General features: G+C 36.1%; 1 protein-coding gene across 3 annotated transcripts in view; it reads right to left on the bottom strand.

Annotated features, from left to right (window-relative positions):
* The window catches only part of LOC149797817 (prestin-like), a 102,414-nt gene that overhangs the window by 58,481 nt on the left and 25,607 nt on the right, over positions 1–18,326 (bottom strand). For all 3 annotated transcript variants that reach the window (XM_089962813.1, XM_089962814.1, XM_089962815.1), the window contains exon 2: positions 17,164–17,231. In XM_089962813.1, the coding sequence (XP_089818939.1) occupies positions 17,164–17,231 (68 nt within the window). The remainder of the gene's footprint in view (positions 1–17,163; positions 17,232–18,326) is intronic.

The raw sequence follows: 18,326 nt of genomic DNA, 5'->3' as shown, positions 1-18,326 counted from the left end.
TAATAGTTCGGAGAAAAATGAAATACGAAAAATCTTGTGAACACAATTTGTACGGGGTGAGAGAATCTGACAATCAACTGCGCAAACCCGAATCAAATACAAGCAAGACTACGTTATATTTTACATCCAACATTCGTACTTCTGGCACGACTTCACTGTAATGTAACTATCTGAAAATTGGTATTGTTACTAAGTGGAACTACGAATACAAAGTTATTTTCGAGATTTCGATCTATAATTAAAATACAGTTATGAGTTTTCTAGTGGAATCTGATTGATATAATGTTTCCCAAAAAGCATATGAGAAAAAAAGACTAAAACAAAACTACAAAGCGTATGTAAGAAACCAAAGAATATATCGGTGCATGAGAAACAGACGACCTTCTGTCCAAAATGCAAGCATTTGATCGAAAATCAAAACTGCTTCACAAACTTTCTTCAACACAAACACGTGCACAGTCACTTATTGAAATACTGTATGACTTTGTTTCCCTTTTTAATTTAACAAAAGACAGGTTTTAGTTTGATGTACATGGCCGTTTGCTTCGTATGGGATGGGTTGGAAGCCACGCTGGCCCATTAGATAGAACGTCTCATTCATACTCCAATGGTCCTGGGTTAAGTAAGCTCCAAGGCCAGCCCGGAGCGGCTGCCTCTGTGTGTATTTGGGAGATGAACTTAGCTTCTTTTCATTTAACGTAATATAGCCAATAAGTACCAATAAAAATCAACCAAATCAAACGAAACCAATCCAACCCAAACCAAACCAAACCAAACCAATCCAACCCAAACCAAACCAAACCAATCCAACCAAGCCAAACTGAACTAAACCAAACCAATCCAAACCAAACCAACCGAGCCAAACTGAATGAAACCAAATAAAAACTATAATTGTCATACCTGTTTTTCGAAACTTCACTAAATAATTTCACATTTAGTTGTAGACAATGCTGATAATCTCCACAAGAACTTTTTAAAAAATGCAAATTTATGTCTTGGAATAATTTCAGAAAATGTTATAGGCGTTAACATTTTTACAATTTACGGCACTCTACAAGTCGAAAAGGAAGTGAAAACTGAAGAAACGAATACATTCGCGAATACACGTCTGTTTGTTTAACAATATGTGTTACTCTACATAGAAATCCGTCTTTTATGCAATAAAACAAATCAGAATACTTGCAGTCTATATTTAATTCCACAGGCAAATTCAAATAATTGAAAAGGTTTAAATTAATATGTTTTGAAAAATATGATTAAACATTCATTCAAGAGATTTAGATTACATAGGGAGACAAAATAATTCCCCCCCCAAAAAAAATACATGAACTGTAAATGTATGACGTAAAAAATGCATATCACAAAATACATTACCGTCAGCGAAGGTGAATTTTCTGGAAACGGATTTTATATCCTAGCTAATAAACCATTGAAAGTTATTTGTCTTCTGAGACGGATCTTTTGTGATAGAATCGTTTGATTTAAACTTTCAAGAGATTGAAGTTTTATGGAGTTTGTAGTCGGATTCATGTTCGTTCGTCACGATTTTTGGGTCCCTGTCATTCCACTGTTTGTCACTCGACTTTTGTCAATAAAAGCATGCACACTATCAAAGTGTGTCCTATTCCGCATCACACGTACCTTTTCAAATATGAAATTGAAGCTGAAATACAATCCTATTCCGGCCGTGGATGACAACTATACAGGTTGTTATGTGTCCGTCATTTCTGAACTAGTGTTTCTTTACTTTTAAAGCAAAGTGACAACGATCTTCGGCAAAAGCCGGAAGTACTCGGCTTTTTGCGTTGCGCTGTGACGTTGCTCAGAAATCAATGGACGTCAATGACAATCTAGAACAAAGCAGTATCAGGACTATGGTCAGTTATATCTTATCATCCTACCCGTCTGTCCGTACAAATCTTGACAATTCGGTCACCGCCAGATAAGTTTGTTTATTTAGATTCATGAAACTTGGTACGTATTCACTTCTTTCTTACTTTGACGCAAGAAAGCTCACAAGTGTTATCACTCTGAATTCAAAGGTCAAGACAACCGAGGGTATATATACCGGTAATGATTTTACACCTAAAAGATAGCTATAATATCTGAATTCCACAAAAAGCTAACCTAACATTTATTTGGCCAAATTCTGCTGCAAAAGAATCAAGCTGAAAATTAAAACTGGCACATCGATATGGGGCATGGTTAGTAGACCACCAAATGAATCAGGCCTATACCAAAACGGGGGGGGGGGGGGTAGTTGGAAGGCTAACAAATGAATCATATGTAAATTCAACAAGTTTAAACGTGACAACAATAATTGTTGCTACCATGGCTTCTTAAATAGCAGGCATTAAAAAATGACATATATATCACAATAGTAAATAGCATCATGTTTCTTTTATGTATTCATATTTCCCGAATCGTGTGTGTGTGTGTGTGTGTGTGTGTGTGATTAGGTATTTAAACGTAGCTTTTAACAATTTTTCAGTCATATCGCTACGATGTCTGCAGTGTGCTAGTTTATAGTGATGTCTAGCACTGGGGCAATCATGCCGCAGAAACGTAGCATGATGTCCCACCCAGTCACATTATCCTGACACCAGGCCAACCAGTCCTAACACTAACCTCTTAATGCTGAGCGCCTAGCGAGGCAGCTGTTCGTACCATTTTTGTAAGTCTTTTGTATGACTCGGCCGGGGTTCGAACCCACGACCTCCCGCTTCCAGGGCGGATGCACTAACCATTAGGTCACCGGAGCGGTCTTTCACAAGACAAAATAGCAGCCTCCATTTAAGGATATGGAGAATAGGTAACATAATGATATTAGCTCATGTATTAAGTTTACTAAAATCAGCTCATAAACGATGTCTCTCGAATGAAGAAAAAGCTCAGCCAATCAGATGCATGATCACTTCATTAACATCTGTACCTCTTACTCATAATACAAATCTCGACCATAAAGGTTTACTGACCAAATTGAGTACAAATTAGATGAGAAGAAGAGTTTATACAATGCTGAAAATCAGTCTATAAGATTCAGAATCATATTCATTAGTATGATTGGTTCTCGCTCATAATTACTCCCATCCGGTATATGATGCTTAAATATATTAGCAAGATTTTATGAAAACTTGAATAAACTACAATACCTAGATTGCTAACAAGCTCAGCTAATGAGATAAACAATTATCTGAATAATTACGCATGGATCGCATTAATGATCGAAGCCTGCGATCACTTGATGTGAGTAATACACGCATATCTCATTATGACGCAGTTTGATCAAATTCAGATAAGAAATAGCTTCCACCATGGTAGCAAGCTCAGACAATCCTACGCAACATTACATCGTTAATGACCTTGACTGAGACCTTGATGATTTAAACCCAAATTCCAAGTTTGATCATAATTGTTGACGAATGGATGACTCAGGACGCACGTCAGACGCAGGGCCATACCGTAGATCGCCAGGTCTTACGACCAAGGGAAACTAACACTATCTGTAAATGGATATAGGAACTGTGGGGCTTAAAGACAATAATAATATCAAATCAGGATTAAGGGCAGACGCTATTCTTCTCAACTTCGTTGTCAAAATTCAGGTAGTTCTGTTTTCGTCTCATCATGATTGAATTAAACCCGCTGTAAATAAGAATATCTCAGATTTCAAATGCACTTTAACAGAGTTTGTTCACAACATGACATATTAAAGAAATTATATTTTTTTCAAGGATTTAAAGAGAAAGAAACAAAAGTCCATCAACGGAAGTTAAGGTAGCGTTTGTATTTCATCCTTGACAAAAGGTAACTTCAGAAACAAGCGGAGTGTACCTATTCGGAACTTAAGATAACACAGAAAACAAATAACGTTTCTGTACATAGTTTTTACATTTTCTTAAATGTTCCGTTAAAATATTCATCTTTTAATTTGCGTCTTTTTATTTTGTCTTTTTCTATTTCTGCTCTTCGTCAAAGGTGAAATGACCATGAATATTATGTGAAACGTTAAATCCAGAAAAAAGTAAGTCTGCAACAGAAGACAATATCGGAAAGTAAACTGCGTTTATTTACGAGTTTATGCTTCATTTTGTTCATTTTCTTTATAATGCAACACAAAATTTTCATTTATTTTTTATACTGTCTGCCTTTCGTCAATGGTGAAATCTAACATAATTCGAACGTCACCTCTACTTCCACCCCCCACCCCACCCACATATATATATATATATATATATATATATATATATATATATATATATATATATATATATATATATATATATATATATATATTCCCCGATCACTTGGAATACATCAAATGTGTCTAATTTCTTGAATATGCCATCTAGCGAACGATTCCTGTTTAAATGTCGTGAGAACTACTTGTCTTGATTACAGCAGGAGTATTTTTAATTAGGAGACGACAACTGGAGGAGCTAGCTGAGTTGAAAATGCGGAGACGAGTGAACTCGTGACTTCCCTTGTTTTATAATGTAACTGTCTTTGAACTCCAAAACCGAATACATATTAACCGATAGTCTTAATTTCATTTCTTACGAGACCCACTGATTCGAACAACATTTTGTTTCCTCTTTTTTTTTTTTTTTTCCTTGGGTTGAATGTACTAATTATGTTTTGTCATCATTAAGCAATCGTGCACGGAGACGGAACTGCCACGTGAGTTTTCTATTTAAAATAAAAACAAGATTTATCGGCGGAACACTGATACTTATATTCAACATTCGAAGCAAACGATACAAAATTATTGTCGCTGAACCTATCCAAATTCTAATAAAATGTCTGGGGGTCGGTTTGCTTTGTTCGGGGGGTGGGGGTCAGTTTGCTTTGATTTCTTTTGAAAAATACTACTACTACTAATAATAATAATAATAATAATAATAATAATAACAATAAGCAAGGAGTCAGGAAGATGGAGAGCCTACCTTTTAAGCGATTCCAAGGCATAGTTTTAATTACCTAGTTGTAAAGAAAACTTACTCGAGGAAACCAATGACTACCCAGAAGCAGCTGGGTACCGCGATAAAGTCTGTACGATGGTATTTCTCAACGTACCGCGATACGTAGTTTATATCGCACTAATATTAGGGACCAGCAATTCATTGTTCTGGGACAGGAGCCTGGCACTTATTTAATTTAATTCTGTCTGATAATAACTAGAAAAATATTTTGCACTGATTTCTGGCAAAATAACATCATATTATGACCATATTTTTATTAGAAAAAGAATAATTATCTTGAGATAAAAGAAAAGAAAATATTTCAGTTCAAAAGAAACTTACAGTGCCTACCCCATACTTAAGTGGTCAGTACTTTCCAAAGATGAATTTGCTATGTGTATGGTTATAGTCGCAATATAGAAGCTGTAACTACAGTGGGATGATCAAGTCACAAGTCAACACTAATAGCTGATAATAGGAAAGATAGCGCTGACATTAGAGAACCGATTGATAAAAATATGAAGTGTTGGTATTGAAGCGTGCAAGTTTCCAGCTACACTATTTATATATTAGGCAGGGAAACTTAATTTGGGATGTCAGCACCTGGATAAGATATTTATCAGAGGACCAGTAAATAGCGGACTTGAGAAATCGCGTCTAGTTCAGGCTGAAATCAAGCGCGCTCTTGAAAATCGAAGCATGATTCTAAATAATTAAACTTAACACGTTCACATACGAGAGTAAATAGCTGAAACTTGACGTGGTTTTTTTATATTAAAAAAAAAAAATCCCGAAAATTTTCGAAAAGATGGTTATTGCCCGAATCTGTTTTACAATTAATTCTGCCACCGTGTTAGCATACGTTACATGTGTCAAAGATGTGATTAACGGTTCATAAAGTATCATAAAAAGAATTCTATTTTTAACCATTTGTTTGTGACAGATATCACGGTTTTGTAAAAGTAAAAAAGACAAATTTATAAAACTATTTGTCGCGAATAATGATAATGTGCTGATAATATCAGTCAAATCTTAACAAGATTCATCGGGCATTTTCGGGCATTCGTTAATGCCGGAAACTTCCGACGAACTGGTGAAGTAAAAAGTACAGTGATACGTACCACAAGCATAAGTACCGCGGTATAACAATATACCGGTAATACCGATCACCTCTGCAAGCCAGATTTCAGACCCCTATGTTGCTACTGAAAATATTTAGTCGACTGGGAAACAAGTCTAACGAATGACTAGATATAGCGTCCGTTCGGAACATCTTCGCCTCTTTCAGACGCGCATCGAATAACGTCGAATTTGAAAGAGACACGGAGGAAATCAGTGATACTTCTCAAGCAAGCAAGTTTTTGGCGAATGTGCAAGCACTGGTACTTAAATAGTATGTGTTAAAAATAACAATCGACGACGTTCCAGCTATCAGTAAACTACCTGCACCTTAAATTTTCAGTGTTATTCATGAACTTTGTAATTCACGTGTGCGTTTTTGTTAAAGCAATCAGTTTCAATAGCCTGAAACTGTTGCTGTTGGCGTTTGTGTTCTTGTTGCTGCTGGTTTAACGCCATTTTTCATCACACGATAGGTTATACATGGCGGCTAGTATAATTGGTGGAAAAAGAACTTTGGAAAACCTCATAAAGAACCATCGACACAGGAAGCTGCTGGCAGCATGGTCACATGCCCACATTTTGCAAGCCCGAGACTCGAACTCATGCAGACAGAGGTGAGTTGGCAGTGACTGGTAAATGCTTTAGATCAAATGGACACCCGCGGCCCCTCCAACTGTCGCTTACGTAGCTGTTAGTGATGACATGCAAACATGTCTATGTGGCGTCATTATTATAACAACCATGGACTTCGTGACAATTCCTAATGGCCATTATTGACATCCGAGGTCTTTGGGATTAATGAAATGTCATCACTAACAATAACATATGCAATATGTTCAGCACATTCAAAGCCAATGATTTCTTTAATTTTTTTCTGTGCAAAGATCACTGAATAACAATAAAAATTAGAAGTGAACGCATTTAACTGATTATTGAAACGTTGTCGAGTGTTAGTCGAAATCCGTCAGAAAAAAGGCAAGACTATTCCGAAAATCCTATTTAAAAGGCGAAAACGTCCTATAATGTGTACTTACTTTTGACCTTTTGGCCTTTTCTAGCATAAAGGTTTATGTGCATTATTATTACGCACTAAACAGACTGAATTTTCCGGAGTGGACCAAACTACGCCGAGATCGTGTGTTATTAAAAACAGAAACACTTTAAAACAATTTAATGTAGCAAATGCAAGATCACTTTATGATGTGTTCTGCTTATTGACCTTAAATATTCTCGCGACAAGACACGTAACTCAGGCATTAAACGGTGGCCATCGCTGGGCAGTTATTTGCATAATCCATCGCAAGTATCACATGAAAAAAGTGTCTTTTGTAAGTCGATAAAGATTTATACCCACCTGATCTCTCCTACTGAAGTTGATGCTAAGCAATGGAACAAAATCTCAGGATAAACAATGTTTTAGTAAAACGAATGCATAATACGCAAAACCAAAGCTTTTATCACTAGCATTTCAATTAAAATAATTTCAGAATCTTTTGCCGAATACCGTAAACTGTTGGATTGTTTTTGGTAATTTCAGCTGTAAATAGTTCTACTCGGTCAGTTGTGAAATGAATACTAATTCCACAAGGAAGAAGCAAAATATTGGTGAATTCAAACAACTGTGTGCGTGTGTCAGTGCGCGCGCGTGTGTGTGTGTGTGCGTGTGTATGTGTGTTATCTACACTATTAACTTTGCTACACTTTTAACATATTACTGACTATATAACGCTGAGGAAATGGGAGCTGAGTGCCTTTCCTAAAGACATATCGAAGACATCGCGGCAGCCGACCCGGACTGGGCTGGGTGACAGCGAACCCACGATCCGTGGATTACGAGTCCGACGTTCAACCAACTGAACAACATCGTCCCTTTGACGACGCATAGGGTTAAAGAATACACAGTACATTCTGTCTTATTGACGACTATTTATACAACTTAACAATAATAAATACATAAAATACATAAGGAAATCGGTAATCAAACGGATAAACAGATAAACAAAAAAGACTGAAAAATAGAAATAGCTACATAGAAAAGAAAAATGTATAGCCACGATGATGCCTACCTTAGCAATGATCTAGGCATTATCGAGGTCACTCATGCTGATCTTATTATTGATTCTAAAATCGTCATTATGGCAAAGAAATAAAAACAGATTATATAAATAGTCTCTTCTTAGCTCACTTCCGAATTTCGAAGATAAAAATTAAATAAATATTTTCCACGAACAGTAACATTTTAAAGAAACAGACTGAATTACTACCAAACCACTTTGTTTTGCTGTTTGTTCAAAGTCTACTAACAGTACACATAATATACATGACCATCACCTTACCATGCACACCAAAAAATAAATGTGTACTTCTCTCAAAACGAATGCTCTTCTTGTTTCAATTTATAAACAGTCTGATTATCCCATCTTTGAAGATACCCTTCCATGGGACTTCTACTTACCCTGCAAGAAAGGGACCTCCTATGCAAAGTCGACCAACTGGAAGCCAAAGATTTAAAAAACGGAAGCACATGCTCACTGCTGGACAATGATTAAAAATGCTCATCATTACACGGACTCCTTCTTTATAATGTCAGCATAATCGGATGCTACGATAGGTACACATTTACTTTAATTTTTTATTTTAAAAAATCGTTTATTATCAATGTCTTCCAAAACGATTAGGGTTGCACGATGAAAAATTTACGTACGCAATATAACAGACCAAAACAAATGCCTACTGAAAAAAATAGCAAGCAAAACTGACTCAAAAGCAATAACTGTAAATTCTTAGCTCTACAATCTCCATTTCCAACGGCAACTAACGTAATTCTCACGATCTAAACCGAGGAAATACAAACGGACATTTAACGGTGGCAATCGTTTTACTATTTCATGAGACTTAACAAACCTTACATTTCAATCCGACCACGCCCGACCATTTTAAACAATATCTCTTAACAAAAAATCTATCCTTTTATAGAAGTAAGAAAAGCCATTTCCGTGCTGAATAATAAGGCAGTCGCAATGAACTATATATATATATATATATATATATATATATATATATATATATATATATATATATATATATATATATATATATATATATATATATATATATATATATATATAGACACACACACACACACACAAGTAGCTAACGCCAATTTTAGCAGCAGATTTCAACCCTGATTGAGAAAGAAAAGATTGGACTTCTTTTATTAATATTCTGTCAGTAGGCAAATAAAAGTAATCTTAGGTGTGTATAGAAAAAACCGTCACCACCCAAACACTGGCAGCTGATCAGTCGCTACAGTTATGTTGCATGGCAGTGACACTGAAAGTTGACCAAGTCTAAACCTACTGGAAACGCAATTTTTTTAAAACAATTTTGTTTGATGATGAGCACGAACAACTCCTAATTTCATGGTATATGGAGACCCAGACCAGGGGTCGGCAACCTATTTTACATAGCGTGCCACTTTTTCCGGATTAATTACAAAATGAACGAGCTCGTGCCACCAGTAAGACAGTGACCCTGTTAAATCGAGATTTTTGGCTGCCCTTTGCGTGCCACATGAACCTCTTGCAGTCCTACAGGGTGGCACGCGTGCCGTAGGTTACTGACACTTGATCTAGACCAATCCACTTATCTGACTGCCATCAAATTCACACATTGCTTTTACGAACAAAACTTCTACAAAATAAAAACAAGTAAACTGACCAAGACAAAATTTGCATAGTTATGCGAATTATAACCGCCTCAGTAGAAGATTTTATGTAAAGAAAATGTGCTGATATGTATATCTCTTTTGTATGCATACATTTTGTCTGTGATTGCGTATAATGCCTCTCTGACTTTTGTCATGGTCCTAAGAAGCAAACAAGATGCTTACTTGGATTTGAGATTATTGAGGTTTTATACACGAACATTCTGAATTGTATATCATTGTAATACATCAAGACATTCAAGACTATTAGAATTCATTCCGAACAGTCAATACTTTTGAACGTGTGATTGAAAATTTAGGATTGATTAAGATTTAATTCACAATACTGAAAATGTATTTTGAATTTTCACTTTGTATTCTAGGGAAAAGAATTATTTGCTGATTTTACTAAAATTGTTGGTTTCGCCGCTTTTCTGTTTAAGATCATATGATCGTAACAGTACTTAAGTATTACAAACAGTTAATTAAAAATTAATGATGACGTCGAGAAATGGAAGATGAATTTGTTAAAAGATGGAATTGCCTGATAAACTATTCTAGAGGTGGTTGAAATTAAGGACACTTGCGTATGATTCCCAATGTTTATGACCCAGTTTTATCAAAATCAGATCTCCCCTGTCCTACGTGAAGATCTGACAGCTAGTACTTACGGGTCATGTTCTGACGACCAATGTTATTATCACAATCGCTAATTTTATAAGCCAATTGGATGAAGTTTTATATCTTCGGGTTTTGGAGACTAAGCAGTGTGTCTGCAGAGAATCAATGTGCCTAACGATTTGATTCACTTTCTTATTTTTGAAAGCCGCATTTTCAATGGCTAATTCAAAGGTTACTAAACATGATCCCTAAGAGGTCGCTATCAGATCTTTACGTAATATAATGGAGATTTGATTTTCTTATCTCACTGGGTTATTACCATATCTTTTTACGTGACAAAATAAATAAAACGTAGGACAAAATTTAGAACCTGCATGTTATACCGGCGGAAACTAGGTGATAAAACAACTCATCAAGATAAAAGTTATGCACGTAGAATAAATAAGCTTTCTACAATCAATACGCTGGTATCTAAATAATCCGTCATTTAATCAATTATAAATACCGATCAAACATAAGTATTTGGCCAATTAATCATGGATTTCTGTTTAAGATACTAAAACTGTATACCCGAAGATCATAGACCAATCATTTGTTATTTTTATTTCTGTCTTAGACATAAAAAAATATTAAAATAACATAAACAATAGGACCAAGTCTTGATTTTGCTTACCTTTGTGTGTGTGTGTGTGTGTGTGTGTGTGTGTGTGTGTGATCTGGATTTTTAACGTAGCATTAACACCTTTTCAGTCACATCGCTGCAGTGTGACAGTTTATAGTGATGCCTAGCACTGGAGCATCATGCCGCATACCCAGTCACATTATCCTGACACCAGGCCGACCAGTCCTAATACTAATCTCTTAATGCTGAGCGCCAAGCGAAGCAGCTGTTAGTACCATTTCCGTAAGTCTTTGGAATGACTCGACCGGGGATCGAACCCACGACCTCCCGCAACCGAGGCGGACGCTCTAACCAATAGGTCACCGGAGCGGTCGCTTACCTTTGTAACTAATACGTGTAATCTTGTGAACGCAAACTTATACATGCATGAGACTGTGGAGTGGAAATAAAAGTTTGGAACAATTAGTTGCCATGTTGTCCATTCGACATATACAAAATAATATGTGTGTGTTTGGTCGTAATACAAATTTCGTTTTTACTCATTATTCCGTCTCCACGGTTGTAAAACCTATTTTTTTATTTTATTCGAGAAAAGACCTTGCCAGTATTACTTAGCAGCACTATGCTATAATATACGTAGGTTTGCACAGTCAATATAATTACTAAAGTAATTTGCTTGATACAACATGTGAACATGCGCTAACGATATTGGGTGAAACTAAGAGCCTTATTTAACAAATTTTTAAGTGTTAACAATAAACTAAATTAGATGTAATCTGGTCACAACATACAGGAAATCTGGAATTTGTTTGTTTCTTGTTGTTTATGAAATTCTTTATTCTGGACGGAAATTGTATCGGGTCAACCTCAAGATGTGTGTGCGCGCGCGCGCGTGTGTGTGTGTGTGTGTGTGTGTGTGTGTGAGAGAGAGAGAGAGAGAGATTTGGATTTTAAACGCAGCTTTAACAATTTTTCAGTCATATCGATACGATGTCTACAGTGTGGCCGTTTATAGTCATGTCTACCACTGGGGCAGCGTGCCGAAGACATGTAACATTATGTCCCACCCAGTCATATTATCCTGACACCAGGCCGACTCGTCCTAACATTAACCTCTTAAAACTGATCGTCTAGCAAGGCAGCTGTTAGTATCATTGTTTTAATAAGTCTCTGCTATGACTCGACAGGGGATCGAACCCGCGACCTCCCGCATCTGAGACGGACGCTCTAACAACTAGGCCACCTCAGCGGTCAGCCGAAGGAAAACTGGAAGATCTGAATATCTGGATTATCGACGGTAATAAAATTTGAAAGCGTTTCAGGAGCAAAGCATTTTGTATTGTTGATATTTTGCGTTATTGGTTTTTTAAAAAAAATACATAATATAAAGTAAAATAATTCCTGATTAATGGCATTTAATATATAACATGCCATTATATAAGGCATAAACATGTAATAACATAAACACAACAAATATTACAGACATTTAATACGGCAATATCATTTTTAGGTATTTAGTGCCAAGTAGCTGCGTTATTTATTTATTTATTTATGGGGGGGGGGTGTTATTGATGTGCATCTGTGATGCACAGACACCAACTGGTTTGACTGGCAAAAGCAGATTAAAATTCTAAGTTTAACTTTCAACATTCTCTATACACGAGTATACCTTACTTTCTGAGGTAACTAATATAACAGGATTTAGATTTTCGTTTGACGCGCGGTATCTCAGTCGCTAAAGTGTTGGATTCCTACGAGGGAGTAACAAGTTCGATCTCCAGTCAAGGCTGGATCGGTTGAGTTATTGTATCAAGACACCTTACTCTCACTGCCCAACAAGAAATAACAAATGTCACTATATAAAGTAAAATAAAACGTGATTATGCCAACCAAACTAAAAATGGTATTGTGTATCATTAATACTCGCCAATAATTTCGCAAGGTAATGAAAGTAAGGTGTCTGCCAAAGGAATGAATTGCATTCTATAATACTGCATGCATTTAATTTTTATCACGCTATTCGTATCGTTAATTTATTTCAGCTACTTGAAGTGTTACCTCTTATATTTCTATTTTCTATTTTTCTTCAGCTTCAAATGACAGATTTGGGGCCTCTAGCGGCCTAGTGGTCTAAGGCGCTCGCAATCATAGATCACTGACATCTCAACTCTATCCGCGAAGGATTCGAGTCTCAGGTTCAGTCAATGTGGGTGTATGAAGAAGAAAAAAAAGCTTGCAAGTAGCTTCCGTTCGGTCAGTGCTTCTTCCCAGGCTTTTACCAGGTTCTTCGCCAACCAGATATTCTGGCCGCCATATGTAGTCTATATTGTGCTTAAAATGTTGTTAAACACATAACAACCAGACAAGCAAATAATCAAATGAAAGATTATTCAATTTAATTCAATTTAATCGATCATATTTATTATATTACTAATTTAATAGCTTTTTTCCGGACATGTATGAATCCGGTATTCAAAAGTATAAAGTGCTCGCCTTTTGCGCTTGGGTTCGAGTCTCAGGCTCGGCCAATATGTGCGAAAGCTTGCCAGTAGCTTCCCGTATTTATGGTGGTTCTTACTGTGGTTTACTCGCGTTCTTCCACCACCATTTATACTAGCCGCAAAGTACAGCCTATCGTTAAACCCATATATATATATATATATATATATATATATATATATATATATATATATATATATATATATATATATATTATCCGCAAGGTGGACAATTCAGCATAACCCCAACCTGTGAGTCTCAATAATCACGATGTGCTACTTCCCTTACTTTGGTAGACAACTGCAATACTATATTGGTCTATTTTTTTAACGGCGATTATATTAGATTACTGATTAGCATCATTTGTACCAAGCTTGATATCCCCCGATCCCAAGATGCTCTTATTCAAATTCAGTTGAGTGGTCTTTTAGAACTCTTTCAAAGTTTTTTTTTTTTTTGGGGGGGGGGTCCTTTTTAATAATGAATGACATATGTGATGGTGGATCGAGATTATTTTTAACAAATTTCAAAAAGTTACATGAATGGATATTTTCAGCCAAAATTTGGTCAGATTCTGTTCAGCAGTTTTTGAGAATAAGTGGTGAAAAGGCTTTTATATTAGTCATTAACGGCAGCCATATTTGATGGCAGATCAGCATCAACTGATGAATTGAAAGAGCTTCATTTATAAATACTTTCCGTGAAATTTGGTACCATTCTGTTCATAGGCTTTTGAGAAAAAGCGGTTTTTTTTAAAACAAGTTTTCTTCTCTTTTTATTAACAGCGACCATATTTGATGGCGGCATCATCTGTGCTTCATGCAAGGATGCTTTGTTATTTGGTTAAATTTGGCTAAGTGGTTTTAAAGACGTAGACAAAAATAGCAACTGTTAACAGATGACACACGACGGAAGAAGCACGACTGATGTAGTCATGCCACAAACGCACTTGGTCTTGCGACCTGAGCTAAAAATCAAATATAAAAATACAAGACCAGTGAGACAAAAGTATACTTTGTTTCCAAAGACACGATGTCTAGACAACCATGCGGCGGGGGGGGGGGGGGGGACATTTGTATGTCAAGTATGGATACAACACCATTTCCGGACCAATTATACACTGAAAATCATTACTAAAAGCAGATAGTATAATATCGTCTGCGATGATCTGGTTCGGGTTCTTCATCATATCAGTCTGCTATTTAATTTATTCATATTGTTTTGAGCCGAATAAGGCATTTGTTTTCCTCTGAATAAATATTTGAATATTGTCAACTAAATGAACCCTCAGCAATACTGCAAATTGCTTTATATTCTAGTGTAGTGGAAGACACATTAACTAACACTTTACACGTTAATATCTCAGCTACTTCAAAATACACAACAAAGAGTAGACAATAACCGATCTTAAGGCAACCTAGTTAAAATCTTGCTGAAGTAAATGCTACAATCGTGGAGTTGAGATAATATGTACAACAACTCTTACAGTAAGAACACAGGGATAATAGCCAGCCAAATGCTGAGTACTGAAACCAGCTCTGACATTCCTGTGAAATTCCAACAAATTCCAACAAACGACAAATATGTTCTCATGTCTCTGAGTTAAAATGTTCACAAGATACAAATGGGTCCAAGATAAAATATTTTGTCATGGCATTTGACTATTATGAAACTGTTTTAATAGATAGAAAATCGTTCAACTTGTCTCAGAGAATGTCAAGATATTACCAGTGTGCTAAATTTAGTTTAAATCCATAAGTAATTTCCATTTTATTTTATTTTATTTTTTAGAAGAAAGTTATTTAAGATCAGTTCGATTGGAGTTCACAACTCCTTCACAAAAACTGCTAGCCTGATCAGCACTATTTTCATTCACAACCAATTAAATACTGCAAGAAAACTCTATGGCAACACCATCATCCATGCATGAGGAGTAACCATAACAAGATTTTCAGGATGGACACTAGGGTGCCATGTTGGCGATCTGATAAACACCATTTTTGTTCAGAACCAGCTGTATGTTTCTATGATAGTGTTTATGTGAAAACATCATACCAATAACACTATTCATTCAGGTAAACTACCCATATCCCGACATTTAGGAAGGCCGTCAAGAATGCCATTTTGGATGTTACACCTGTATCATTTTAACACAGGAATTCCGCACGATGGAACGAATGTTATTTGTAGTACTGATAATGGCCATCTGTTTATGATTTACGCGATTTTTCAAATTATTAGAAGTCACAACTGCATAATTTTTGGTTTAAGCCAACTACTTATAGTGAAAAGTGTAACTGTGTCGATGCGATAATCCCCTTCTAGAGCAATGACAATATACTTTTCAAGCTGGCCACAAGAGAGCGGCACCATATATAGGACCAACAAAACATCGCAAGCCTATTAGAGGAGTAGAAACAAAGATATTGGATGTTCAAGGAGCACGGTGTCTTTAAGTGAAAACCGTATATCAATAGGACTAGCCATTCAGGAATGGTAGTGATAATGTGACTTTTAAGATGGTCACTGTACTGAACATGCTGAATGTCAGTGGAGCACTATTTTCAATTAGGACCAATTTTACATTATAAAAGTTTTTATTGAAGCCCCCACGAAAATAAATGCTTCAAGCTGACCGCCATTGCAGACATTTTGTACGTTAAATTGGCAAATATTTTGCTCAGGCCCAACTAAAGAGACACCATAATTAGTTGTTTTGTTTTTTTTTGAAAACTCAATGTCCATCGATTCTAAAGGAATAGTGATTGCAAGATTTCAAGACTGCAACCATGGTGTACATACTGCATGAAAGATCATCATTTTTATTTCCGACAACTAGACACAATAGTATATCTTTTGTCAAAAGCCTTGTCAATAACACCATCCATTCAGGAGAGGCAGCGAGAACACGATTTACTAGACAGTCGCCGCCTATGTCTGATTGGCATCAGCTTTATTAAGTTCCAACTAGACACAATAAAAAGTCTTCTTGCCGTGCAGATATGACGTTACATGCTGGAAAATTAGTGATAACAAGATCTGCAAGCAGCTGCCGTAGTGGCACCATTCTCATATAGGTTGAGCTAGAACTCGTGAGCAGTCTTTTGGTGAAAACTTCGTATCGATCATGATGCATAATAACCAATTGCAAACGCTCTCAATACTGTCCTCCTAATAATCGGCCGAAACTGACAAATGGCGTTCTGCATCTATTGATAATCTCATTTTCAGTCGACCAATGTAACCGCAGTATTCCATTCAGTGCGGTGTACTTCCGTCGTCGCGATAATGGCTGTGTCCAGCGCTAACGCGAAAAACGGGCTGGAATTTCTTAAGGGTGGGGATAGTGACTTAAATCTGATATAGGCCTAAAACTTCAAATCTCTAAGCAAAATTCCAGTACTCAGGAGAAGTGTATCTTGAGTAGTCAGTGTCAATTCTTAAACGGGTCGCAGGAAGAATATATATATATATATATATATATATATATATATATATATATATATATATATATATATATATATATATATATATATATATATGCACATAATAAGCATATGCACATAATAAGCAGCAAGCAGGTGCAAATTAAAGGTGCTGATGTAAGCAATTTCATAATTTCATACGGTTACCTCCGTAATCTGACCCCCCGAAGAGGTCATTCATAGCGTCACTCCACATTCTTTGGTCGCTTAGAGGGCTGCAAAAAACAAGAGGAAAAGCAAGAATCAGCGCATAGTCATGCTTTTGCACAAATATTTTCGTTATAGATAGAACAACCATATTATACGTCCTATATTTATAGGTTACTGCATCTGCATGGAAAAATATGAACGAGTTCTTTGGCTGGAATACTGCATGACCTTGGGAGTGCAGTATATCCATCCGACAAAACGAGTTCATATTTTCCCATACAAATGCAGTAACCTTTTTATTATATGCTCATTTTCTTATTCCACCTAAGGCTTACTTATATAAACAAAATACACTACAAGAAACAACGTAAATGAATGAATGCCGTATTCCAAACTAAATACACAAGCGCAGATTTATGATTACACAACAATATCATTATTAACACGCACATAACTCCGACCAGATAAATTTGAACTTAGTCGCGCGCTCGACATAACATTCGAAAGAAAATGGCGTGTCTAGTTAAAATTGAAATTTGCAGTCATATTGTGAATGAATGCGCATTGCAACAACTTTTCAATTTGATCTGGAATGAATATATTTCGGTATTTTGTTTCGATTCGACGAAAATTTATGATTTTGGACTGGATTCATCTGTGCAAAATATACATGAAACACATCGGATTGAAGCGGCGCGGGAGAAGCATGTTTACATCTGCAAATGTGTTTCTGTTTCTGTCAGTGAATGTTTGAAATCATAATGTGGGGAAAATATGAAATCTTTCAACTGCAATTATCAAAAAGACGCTATGGAATTTAATGCTTATTTCATTTTGAGTGCAGTAAGGAGGATGCAGTTGCATTTATCATCGAAATTACAGTACAATTTCGAAATGTGAAACCCAGATTGAAAACCTATGACATGGCTCATGTAATTCGGATTTGCAGAATTAAGAAAATACATTTTGAGGAAATTCAGGATGTAAAACTGTAAGTATATTTTATTTTGCCATTCTTATCGCCAGCTAAAGAAGAGAGTATATGCCTTGTCACTTGTATGTTATTTGCAAGGACCTTATCTTGTGTCTGTTATATACTGTAGCTAGCCTAAATCCGTAACATTGTATCAACGCGTAATGTGCCAAAGCAGCTGGTATGT

Source organism: Sinohyriopsis cumingii, chromosome 6, assembly GCF_028554795.1.
Source record: "Sinohyriopsis cumingii isolate HCF-2022 chromosome 6, ASM2855479v2, whole genome shotgun sequence".
Classification (NCBI taxonomy): domain Eukaryota; kingdom Metazoa; phylum Mollusca; class Bivalvia; order Unionida; family Unionidae; genus Sinohyriopsis; species Sinohyriopsis cumingii.
Note: the sequence above shows the minus strand (reverse complement) of the source record. Positions and strands in the feature narration are given on the sequence as shown.